The 12,809-nt window shown below is 34.9% G+C and overlaps 1 protein-coding gene across 1 annotated transcript in view; it reads right to left on the bottom strand.

The window, feature by feature from the left end:
* The window catches only part of CDH9 (cadherin 9), an 89,487-nt gene that overhangs the window by 20,033 nt on the left and 56,645 nt on the right, over nucleotides 1–12,809 (bottom strand). Inside the window, exons 3-5 of the mRNA XM_087815333.1 lie at nucleotides 4,944–5,238; nucleotides 847–966; nucleotides 112–279 (exon numbers count right to left, since the gene is read on the bottom strand). Of these exons, the coding sequence (XP_087671459.1) occupies nucleotides 112–279; nucleotides 847–966; nucleotides 4,944–5,238 (583 nt within the window). The remainder of the gene's footprint in view (nucleotides 1–111; nucleotides 280–846; nucleotides 967–4,943; nucleotides 5,239–12,809) is intronic.

Below are 12,809 nucleotides of genomic sequence, written 5' to 3'. Positions count from 1 at the left end.
GATTTGCCTTTATGCATGTAGTGATAGTGAAACCACTCGTACAAATATTAGCCTCTGTTTGTGGTGTGTTGGAGAAGCCTTCTGACGTGAGATCCCTGAGACCTTTCTTACTCTGGGGAAATCGAGGAGGGTTGTTGTTGACGTCTGTCAGAGTGATGTTCACTGTGGTGGTTCCAGAAAGGCCTCCCATCTGGCCGCCCATGTCTTTGGCTTGTATAACCACTTGGTACTTCTCTCTATTTTCTCTGCTCATGTCTGGTAATGCCGTTTTTATTATACCTTTTGGAAAAGTAGAGAAATATTTTATAATGTAATCACTGATTTTTAAAATTAAACTATGCAAGGTCCATTTTAGAGAAGTTAATCATAACAAACAGGTACGATGTTGTGCCTAAATACTTATTTCAATCTCTAACCAATTTCACATAATTGACAGAACTGAAAGAATTATTCCACTGGCTACTGTTCAGGAAATGACTTTTTCTAAATCATTTTGATTAATAAAAAATTGACTTCAAAAATCATCAGAACCATAAGCTTAATTTTGATGATTGTCGTGTGGTTAGATTTTAGTATTTCCTATGACATATAAAGTGGTAAATCTCTGTGAAATTTCGTAGTTAGTGTCATAAACATAAACTCAATAAATAGTTCAAAGAGCTAACGATTCAAATGATCTATTTAAATTACAGGAAATTTGCCTTTATTTCCATGTAATAACTGTAAGGAAAAAGTAGAAACAGATACTGAATAGATAGCTTTTAAAATACAGAAAAACATACAAATTAATTGTGCATCCAGATGCATTTTATAATGAGAAACAGACCGTATTTTAAGCGCTGTTACCTGATTCTGGGTCCACTGAGAAATATGGCTGTCCTTGCAATATGCTGTAGACCACTTTGGCACTATTTCCGTAGTTGGCATCATCGGCATCCGTCGCAGTCACTTGTATAACAGATGTACCTACATGAATCCCCACCCAAACACAGACGCTTAAATACTTCTGCATGAGAAGCTATGTTCCTGAAAAATTACTGCAGGGAGGGTGATGTGTTAGACTGTGGTTAGTTGGGAGAAATTGGTTTAAATTGTGCTGCCTCAGAAAAACCCTCACTTTAACTAAAGAACACATATGCATACCTCATGGTCATGGACAATAATTTGATGAAGGCAGGGAAAGGGTAGGTGGGGGGAGGTGGAGGTGGAAAGGGTTGGGGCGGAGGGGAATCCTGCAATAATGTCAACATTAAAAAAATTTTAATAAAAAGTAACCTAGAGTGGGGGGAAAAATAAAACCCTCAAATTTCTCTTTTATTCTTTTTTAAATTTAAATATTCCTTGCTTTTATGATTTGAGCTAACTAAATAAAAAACATATCACAAATATGAGTACAATGAGACAAATTCTGCTTTTTACTCTGGTAAATTAACTATATATTATAAGTGGAATAAAAAATGGAGAGGTCTTGTTTTTTATAAAAAACAAACAAGAATATTATAAAATCGACCTGCAATATTTTTCTTTTATGGGCAAGACATATATGATTGTTAAGTGCCTTTACTTCCCTGTAAAATGTAGTGAGCACAGTCACACTTGATTATACCTATAGATATGCTACACATTTTATTTGCTGATATATGTAAATTAGTAGATTTTTCCCTTATAGTTAAGAAAGTGTATAATTCTGTCACATGCAATACTATAATTTAACATTACTCTGTTTAATTTTATTTTATAAAATTTAAATTATTTTCTTTAAACTTTGTCAAAAATAATCTTCTTTAAAAGATTTTTAAAAGTTTTAAAGGAGCTAGCTTCAGGAGCCAGACCTAATGCCATATATTGATAGACTTTCCTTACATTTCACTAGGTCTCTATAAGGAGCCAAAACATGGTTGTAAAACTACTATTAACTGATGCCTACCTTGGGAAAAATGAATTTGTATGACATTTTTTCCAGTATACTACATATAAATTTTCAAATGTTTGATTCAAATTCTTACATAGATTTTAAAATTCTTTAGGACTGGGCAAGTTCCAAATTGGCCCTGTCACCTATTTTAACACCCTGCCTACATTATACACTCATGACTTGTCATATTGAGTTGTGGTGAATGTTTTCAAATTTTCATATCTATGTGAATGCAAATGCAAAAACTTAATATGCTGTACATTAAGATACAACTAACAGCTCATTTCCCACTAACATATTTGAATACTAACTTAGCAAGTCTTTTTATGTGCTCTCAAAATTCATTGTCCAAAGATGAGACCTTGAGTCCTTTCCCTGGAGGCCGCTGTTTCTTCAGCTGCAGTGGACTGATACACCCTGTGAGAAGGTACACTGCATCTCGCAGTCAACCCCTGACGTCCTCTTTTATTATGTGAAAACACCTGCTCGTGTACTAATGTCCTGGCTAGACCAAAGCAAATACCATAAAGTGATTTTCTCCCCACCACAATGTGCAGAGTTCTCAGTACTTGATTTATATCATTACTTATCCTAATAATAAATAGAGCATGTAGGCCTTGAGGCATAGCGAGGTTGCTCATGATCACAGGCCTAGGAGGTGACAGGGATGGGATTCAGTGTAGCCAGTCTGAGGAATGAAACTTCATTTCATTCTAAACACTTTACTAAATGGCCTATCTGGTGCTATGGGTAAGATTGTACACGTTACATACTGAATTTACAGATGGTGACCTCTAAATATGTTCCTGGATTAGGACATGAAGGATTCACTGATGCATTATTTGTGTGATCTGTAAAAAAACTACAGAGGAAATTCCTTTTGGGTGGATGGTGTGGAAGGAGAACTGGACATGTTTTTGAGAGACAAGTTTTATTATGAGTATTGAATAAGACAAGGACTTTTAAAAAAACACTGTATAGATGTGCTTAGTACAGTTCTGATCTTATTACATATGTGATAAATACTGATAGGATATAGATTGTATTTGTATTTCAGATGAGAAAAAATATAATTGAATTAGGTATACAGAGGTTGACAAAAAGTAGGTTTACAGTTGTGAGTACATGAAAGTTTATTCTCGTATTATTATTTATTAATTATTATTTATTTGTATTATAACTGTTAACCTACCTTTGCCCACCCCTGTATAAATGATAATATTCCATTAAATAAACAAAATAATATGAGAGAAGACACAGGCTATTTAATTTAAGTATTAGATTAGCCAAAGAACATATATGCATGGCCCATGAGCACAGACCAGGGAAGGGGTGAGCAGGGGCTGGGTGGAGGTGGGCAAAGGGGAGTAATAGTGTCAACAATACAAAAGTCTCTAATAAATATTGTCTTTTTAAAAATGAACTAATGTTTTGAAAATTTGAAGTTATACAAATTTAAATCAATTATTATCAAAATGTATCACATTCAACTATCTCTGTCATCTCAATTATACTTTTTACTTCTATAGGGATATCATACGTTTTTGGAGAAGGAAAGGTGAAAGTTTGTGTGCTATCAAGTGGCAAAATATCTTGCAAATAACATATATACAAGAAAAACAATAATGTTTTATAAAAGTTAAAGGGTGTTAACTAGAAAACTAAACTGCTTAAGAGTGCTCATCAATAGGAATTTGAGATGAGAGATAATTTTCAGATTTATCTTCATCTCAAATGTAAGCCCACAAAGAGATCATGATGTAGATTTACATTGGCACATTGGTTGACCTCTATGGACCAGACGAGTACTTTTCATGGAACTGTACCAGGAAAATGCACATTTAAAATTATTAAAGAGAACATAACTGCTCATATTTCATCCTAGGCTTTATGATTGCATAGGACTGCTGTCTAACTCGATAAGTCCCTTTCATATTATTGAAATGAATGCCAGAAAAGGCAGTAGAAACTGTGGTTTTCTCAGACAGCTGAGATTCCCTTTGATGTTAGAGGAAATTATAACTTTTTTACAAACTCTTGTTTCTTCTGACTACATGGCAGGGAGTTAAGAAACATTTTATGTTAATCACTCACTAAAGGTGGATATGTTTATTTTTCCTCATAAGGAAATTATTTTAGACTGAAATATACATGTATTAATTATAGTAATGTCAAACATATATTTAAAGCCAATTTTAAAATGATATTCAACTCAATAGCATCAATTTGTGAAAATCAGTTGCATAGTTTGGATATTATAAAAGCTTATTTTACTGAGGATATTTTAGAAATATGTTATAATTTAAGAGTCATTAACAAATCTAAACTTTTTGTATAAGTAGAGCTAAAAGTAGTCAGGTATACAGATTAAAATAATCGTATAACAAATGGTATTTAAAACTATGGGCAGCCTTAAAAATGAAACAATTATTTTCAGTTTGCAGAGCAATAACTGAAATAACATAAAAAGATTTGAAATATTGTTGTTATGCTACCAGGTGATTTGATCGAATTCAGTTGCTTAATCTTTCTGAATCCTGGGCTCCTAATTAACAGAAGGAGGATTTGAAGTTCTATCTCCCATGCCTACAACATTAAGTTGTTTCAGTGATCAAATGAAATGATCAAACGAAATTTGTCAAATGCAAGAGCATTCGTTGTTATTATGCAAAATAATGTGAGCAAAACTGCCCCAAACTGTTGATACTGTTTGTATTCCTTTCATTTCAGACAGAAATACACTCAACTTGCCTGCTATTTGAATGGCAGTTGAGTAGAGGTGACAATGTTTGTTGAAGTACAATGAACTAACTGTTCTCTGTGCTAATCATTTTAGATATGTTACAGCATAGCAGGAAACAGTAAGATATATACTGTTGGAAATATTTAGAAGTGAGATAGCTAACATAAAATAGTAGTTTTCAGTTATAGTTCTTGAAATAGGCCACATATCGTAACCGGATGTCCATAATAATTACCTTAGCAAACAAACAAAAAAGTTAGTTTACATGGATTGGCATATACCTACCTACTCCAGACATTTCAGGAACACTCGCAATGTATAAGTCTTTTGTGAATCTTGGTTCATTGTCATTGATATCATGGATTTTAATGATAAATTCAGACTCCGGTTCCACCTGCCGCCCGGTCTTTCTGTCTATAGCCTTGGCACGAAGAATGTACAGGGATTTTTCTTCTCTGTCTAATTTCTTCACAGCATGAATATCTCCTGTATTTTCATCTATAACGAATATACTGCCAGCCCCATCGCCTGTTAATATGTACTTTAAATTTCCATCTCCTTTATCTTGGTCAGTGTGAAGCTTTAGAGAAGTAGAAAAAAAGAGTTCTATAAATATATGCATTGTTATTATAGGAAAAATAATTTTGGTACAAATCAATTTATCTCCACATACCATCACTGGAACAGTGACTACAATGGTTATCTTAATTTTCACTGTGAGAAAATTAAGCATTTCACTTTTATCTTTCTCAAAATAAATTTGTAAACAATTATATTTATATACCTTAATGGACCAAATTTAAAATATAACAAAAATGAATATATCTTTTTCAAAACAGTGTTTCCAAACTATTTTAAAATAGAATGCTACTGCAATTTAAACCTCTAATACATTAGCAAAAAAAAATTATTAACCTAGATCTTGAGTATAAAATATTAATATACTCTTGATTACATTTAAAATCACTAAACTCAAAAGAAGTGATATGAGGAGTTTCTGAAATTATGCAGATATATTTAGAGAAAAATACGGTAAACTTTGAAGTGATTTTTCCTCCTTTCAGTATAATATTGTTTGTAGATGCACAGTTTCTGTCATTAGAGAGACCAATCAGAGAGAGTTTTATATCATGCATTTTTCTCTATGAGACTTTGGGAGGGTACTTTTTCAAACACAGTGTTCGAATTTTTTTTTGGGTGGGGGGAATTGACATTTATGGACATTTGAAATATCAAGTGATATAAAATATGCAAGACTTTCCCCCTGATCATATAAATAATTTAACAAAAATATGAGGAACTTATCATAAATTATCTTCCTTCTTCTGTTACATACCCATCTTAAAAATAAACTTTTTAATGTATAAGGGTATTTAAGACAGGTAAAATGTATCAAGTATTCACAGAAATTTTGCATTGGAAAATAGTCTTAAGGTGCTTGCAAATGTAACATTATTCTGAAACTTGAGCCTTAACTAGTCTATGCCTGCTGTGTTGTCTTCCATCACATACATCACAATTTCCATTATATCCTGCCTCTACCCGTTTCTTTGGTGCCCCATTCCATCTGTGAAGTCATTAACTATTTGAATCTGTTTTTCATGTTAACCAAAATTAAAAACTTGGTATTTACATTTTATTCCTCTTTTCCTTTTAATCCCAATGTTACAATAACCATCTGCAGCCTTTTCTTCTCTGAAATATCTTCCTGACCCATCTATCTGTCTCCATCTGTATATTACCACCCTTGTTTTATGTTCCATCATATCTTAGGTCACTACAGCAATCTCCTAATTGCTGCTTGCCTCCCCTCCTGTTCTACTCCAAACGCTTCCTCACACTAAAGATTCAATAAAGCCTATATAAAATGCCTTAAGAAAGATGAGTATCAAAATATTATTATTTGTTCAGATCTCAGTGGACCAAGTAGTCTTCTTTCCCTGGAAATAACTTATTTCCTCTTCTAAACTTGAATACATTAAACATAAAATTAATTATAGATACATTTCTAAATTAACTATTATTTTCCAAAAGTATCATTTTTAGTTTTCCCCCACTACAGTATTTTTTTTAGAAATTTGAAAAAAATTAAATAGGTACATGCCAAAGTGACCAATTTTATATATCGACCTAATTGGGCAAAAGGGTGCCCAGATATTTGGCTAAACACTATTCTGGGTGTGTCTATGAAGATGATTCTAGATGAAATGGACAGTTGAAGCAGTAGACTGAGCAAAGTGGATTGCCCTTCTCCCCTATATGTGGGTCTCATCTAATCCTTTAAACACCTGAATACAAAAAAGTCTGGGTGAGAGAAAATTCACTCTTTCTACCTGCTATAGATTGACACTGGAAGTTACACCATTGTTTCTCAGGTTTCTCAAGCATTGGACTCAGACTTCAATTATTGCATCAGCATTCCTGGGTCTCTGGCTTGCTAACTGCAGATCTTGAAATTTTACAGGCCCCATAATAGCATGAGCCAATTCTTTGTTTTATGTGTTTATATATAATAATATAAAATATGTAAGTATAATAATATAAATTGCATATAATAATATAATATGTATTTTAACATATACAATTCCTGAAAAAGAGAATCAATTTTGTTTATATATGATATGTATAATATTCATATATAATATATAAGTACATGAATTATATTTTATATAAATAAAATTTGTATTAGTCTGGTTTTTGCAGAGAAAGGGAATAAATAGTCCTTAAGGGTATTTGCATGTTAGAGCAGGTTTGTCATTTAGACCTACTCATACATGCTAAGGGTGTCTAGAAGATGTACTTTCTTTCTCCCAGCCTTTCCCAAATAAACAAATACCTTTAATCAGATTAGCTGTGCACTGAAGAAAAAAAAAAAGGAAATTAATCAGACCTTTGGGGATTGTGGGAAACCTAAAACAGGCTTCTAGAGAAATTTGCTCTAGCCCTGGGGATTCCAGGCGACCAAACATTAGTGTGATCTTTACACCAGAGTAGAGGAATGTAGAAGTCAGGTGACTAATGCAATTTTACCTGAAGATTGTTTCACGGTGAGTTTAGTGGGTCCCCAAAGCCCACTGAAGGATAAATAGTAAAGGGTGTAAAGGATAAATTATTACCTCTGGCCAGTTCTACAACCAAAAAAGGGGGGATGATGCCTACTGGGACTCTTTAGATTTTTGGAGACACTATTCCTCATACAAGGGTGTTATTCTACCCATTTACCAAATCACCTGAAAAGCTGCTAGTTTTGAGGGGGACCAAGGACTTGAGAAGTCTTTACAACAGGTTCAGGCTACTATGTGAGCTGCTCTGCTACTTTGACTATATAATCACGTTAATCCAGTGCTATTTGAGGTGTCAGTGGCAGATAGAGATACTAGAAGGAGCCTTTGACAGGCTCCTGTAGGTAAATTTGCAGTGCAGGCCCTTAGGATTTTAGAGCAAAGAACTGCTATCTTCTGTGGCTAATTGTTGTAGAAACAGCTCTCAGCCTACTATTGGGCCTTAGAAACTGAATACTTAACCATTGGCTACCAAGTTACCATATAACCTGAGGTATTCATCATCAGCTGGGTGTTATCTGACCAATAAACCCATAAAGTTGACTGTGCACAGCAGTAAGTGCTCCATCATCAAATGGAAGTGGTATATACATGACACATCTGAACATGCCCTGGGAGCATGGGTAAGTTACAGGAAGAAGTAGCTCAAATGCCCATGGTGCCCACTTCACACTGCCTTCTCTCGCCCAGCCTGCACCTGTGGCTTCACAAGGAATTCCTTCAGTCAGCTGATTGAAGAAGAAAAGTCTCGGGACTGGTTTAGAAATAGCTCTGCATGATATGCAGGCATCACTAAAAAGTGGACAGATGAAGCACTGCAATCTCTTTCTGGGACATCCTGAAGGACACTGGTAAAGAGAAATCCTCTCAGTAGACAGAACTTCAGGCAGCACACCCGGTTGTTTATTTTACTTGGAAATGAAAATGACCAGACATGCAATTATGTATCAATTCATGAGCTGTCCCTAATGGTTTGGCTGGATGTTTAAGAAGTTGGAAAGAACATGATTGGAAATTGGTGAGAGGGAAATCTGGAGCAGAAGCTTCTGGGTAAAACTCTTTGAAAGTGCAAAAAATATGAAGGTATTTGTATCTTATGTGAATGCTCACCAAAGGATGACTTCAGTAGACTAGAATCTTAACAATCAAGAAAATAGGATGACCTATTCTATGTATACCAGTCTGCCTCTTTCCCCAGCCACCCCTGCCATCTCTTGGGCTCATGAACAAACTGTCCATGGTGGTAGGGATAGAAGATATGCTTGGGCTCAGCAACATACACGTCAACTCACTCAGGGCCATATGGCTACAGCCACTACTGAGGACCCAACCTCCCAGCAGCTGACCAACATTGAGTTCTGGAGATGACACCATTCCTGAGGTAGCAAATTGATTGCACTGGACTGCTTCCATCATGGAAGAGGCAATGTTTTCTTATTACTGGAATAGACACTCTGAATATGGATTTGCCTTCTGTGTGCACAATACTTCTGACAAAATTACCAGTCAAGGACTTAGCAGAATGCCTTATCCATCATCATGGTATTCCATACAGCATTGCTTCTAATCAAAGCAAAAGAATCTTGGCAATGAGTGAGTGCTCATGGAATTCATTGGTCCTACAATGGTTCCCATCACACTGGAGCAGGTGATTTGATAGGTGGAATAACATTCTGAAGTCTCAATTACTGTGACAGCTAGGAGCCAATATCTCCAGGGATGGAGCAAGTTTCTCTAGAAGGTGTATATGCTTTAAATCAGCATCCAATATGTGGAACTGTTTTTCCCACAGGCAGGATAAACTGGTCTAAGAACCAAGAGGTAGAAATAGGATTGGCACCACTATGATTCTTGTTACTCACTAGCAAAAAATTTGCTCCCAGTTCCTGTGACCTTAAAATATGTTGGCCTAGAGTTTTTAATTCCAGAGGGTTGAATGCCCACAAGGATACACAACAATGATTCCATTGAACTGGAGAACTATTTCCTGGCCACTTGGGATTCCTCATGCCTCTGACTCAAAACGTAAAGAAAGGAGTCACTGTACTGACTGGAGTGATTGATCCTGACTATAAAGGGGAAATTGGACTGCTACTCCTTAAGGGAGGCAAGGAAGAGTATATCTGGAATATATGAAATCCCTTTGAGTGTCTCTTAGTACCACCATGCCTTGTGATTAAAATCAGTGAAAACTCACAACAACCTAATCCATATAAGACCATTAATGGTCCAGATTCTTTAGGAATGAAGGTTTGAGTCCCTCCACTAGATAAAGAATCACAACCAGATGAAATACTTGCCAAAGGCAAATAATTGGTAGTGGAAGATAATTCTTACAAATACCAGCTATGATCACATGACTAGTTACAGAAATGAGGACTGTAACTGTCATAAGCATTTCCTCCTTACTTTGTTATGAATATGTTTTTGTGTCTGCATAAGTTAAGCAAATACCATTTGTTACTCTCCTATTCCTTTATCATACAACATAAGATGAATTGAATTTATATTACAGTATTTAAGTATTGTTCATATTACATCATTGTATTTAAGCTATAGGATATCAAGGGGAAGAGTACATATCACTTCACTTTACCCCTTCTTTTGGGGAAGAGATTGGTGTGATTTCAGTTGTATACAGGATAGTTGTACCATGTTAGGCGAAATTACAAATGCTGTTATTGTCTTTATTTTGAAGATTAAGGAAATTAACAATGGAAAGCCTTGTGATGGTAAATTTTATGTGTCAATTTGACTGGGTCATGGTGTGCCCATATATTTAGTTGAACATTGCTCTGGATGTGTCTATGATGGTGTTTCTGGATGAGATTAATATTTGAATTGGCGAACCATGTAAAGCAAATTGCTCTCCCCAATGTGAGTATGAATTGTTCAGTCCATTGAAGGCCTGGCTACAACAAAAAGCTGAGTTAAGTTGTTTGGTTGTGCTTGTGCTGGGACACTGATCTTCTCCTGTCCTTACACTCAACCTCAGACTGGTACTTACACCTTCCTCCACTCTCCTGGTTCTCAAGTCTTTAGACTCAGCATGAAACTATATTTTTGTCTCTTCTAAGCCTCCAACTGCAGATCTTGGGACTTTCTGGTTTCCATAATCACATCAACCAGTTTCTTACAAGAAATATATATAAGAGATACACTGATTCTCTGATTCTCTGGAGAACCCAGATTAATACAACTTTTGAAAGTAAAATTTGTAAAATGGAAGCAAATTCATTTCTAATCAATTTTCCTTTAAAAGTTAGGAGTGCTTTTTTGATTATTTGCTTGTTTTAATTTTTTAATTGCAAAAGTATGCCATCACGTCCAACTCATACTATCAGCAATATTCATATATCTTAAAAATATATTTGAAATCTTCTAACATTCAGTTTTTGATGAGGAAATACATAAGATCTATTGCTAATACTTGCTAAAAATAAATAATAATTATTATAATAGTTATATTTGATATATGAATAATGTTTAAATACATCAATATATTTTCAAGAATAGTATGTGATGTATCCATCTTAAAGGTAGATTTTTCTTCTTGAGTAAATTACACATTTTTTCACTGTTATTAGTATAAATAATCAAGGAAACATCTTTTATGAATGTATCACAGAACGTATTATACACAGTGAAGTGCTCTATTAAATAGGCAGTGGAAACACTTACTGAAAATGGGTAGCTCTATGGATGGGCTTAATCATTTAAATGAACATGTTCCAAGTTTGAATATCAGAGGAGATAACGTGAGACTTCACTGGAATTGTTTGTGGAATCTAGAGGTAGGAATAGAGGAATGGGGTGGGAGGTGCAATTACAAAACACTCCACCTTTCTAAAACCTATTTAAAATTTTTGCATAAGTAATGAATGCCTAAGTCCTAATTTTGATGAAAGTGAATTTATCACCCCATATTTCTAAAGGTATTTTGTGATGAATCATAACATCCACCCTTATGGCCTACCAGAGCTACTTATAAATGCTGTTCCATTACCAAGCAACAGACTTGTCCTAGATATTTTACCTGCCAAATTCTTAGTCTGCCTAGAGATGGGGGTGGAATATGGCTGAGAAGTGTGAGTAAGGTTTCTTTTATTACCATCTTAGTAGGTAGATAACATGCCTGCTAAGCTAACAGTCAATCTTAGGTGGAAAAAGTAATAAATAGAAATAGGAGATATAACAAAAGAAAAAGGTACTCACAAAAGGATTCGTATACCAGGGAGGGATGTGACTGTTCAATTTCCAAGTGAGCATCTCAGGGCAAGAGAACAATACTCTTAGTATCCCTCTCAGATCTAATGATGACCAATGTCAAGTGGCGGGAGAAGCCTCAGGACTTGTTACTTTCACAGAAGAAACTCAACACCTGCTCATTTTACAATTGCAAAAACATATGTAGTGACTTGATAAATACAGGCCCCACTGTTTCAAATGTTCTGTGGGTATGTTAAGAGGTCATCTGTAGACTGAATAGGACTAAAATAACATTCCTAGAATGTTGTCAGCATGATGAGGAAGTCCTGCTAACCCACATAGGGACATTCATAAAACTTCTTCAGGAGACTGGCAATGGCTGGAAATTGATCTTGAGAGAAAGCAAACCTCAAATTAAATCAATTAATTAAATAACAACTTTAGCAGAACTGTCGACAGTGGTTGAAGAGGGATTATTTATAAGTAATGGCTATCAGATGTCATAATCTCTCATGACTTTAAAGGCCAGTAACTGTGTGGCTTAGTGAGCCAAACAAAGGAAATTCAATTGTGTAAATACTATATTAAACTTCAGTAATAGTAGGGCATCACAAAAAATTGTGGCTTTTATCATTGCTTTTAAAGCCCAAAATATTACAAAAAACAAACAAACAAAAAAAGTCTTCACTGTTGTGTAGCTCATTGAGTTTGAATAGATAGAGTGGCAAAACTTTGTCATCACATCTGGAAGCCAGGGTCCTAAATCCTTTCCTATCTTAACTGAGATATTATTATATCCACAAACCAAATATAACCCCACATTCACAGAATAATGTGCTTTGGTCACCACCTCAGTCAGTTGGAATGTGTGGTACACAGG

Source organism: Miniopterus natalensis, chromosome 3, assembly GCF_054644295.1.
Source record: "Miniopterus natalensis isolate mMinNat1 chromosome 3, mMinNat1.hap1, whole genome shotgun sequence".
NCBI classification, from domain to species: domain Eukaryota; kingdom Metazoa; phylum Chordata; class Mammalia; order Chiroptera; family Miniopteridae; genus Miniopterus; species Miniopterus natalensis.
Note: the sequence above shows the minus strand (reverse complement) of the source record. Positions and strands in the feature narration are given on the sequence as shown.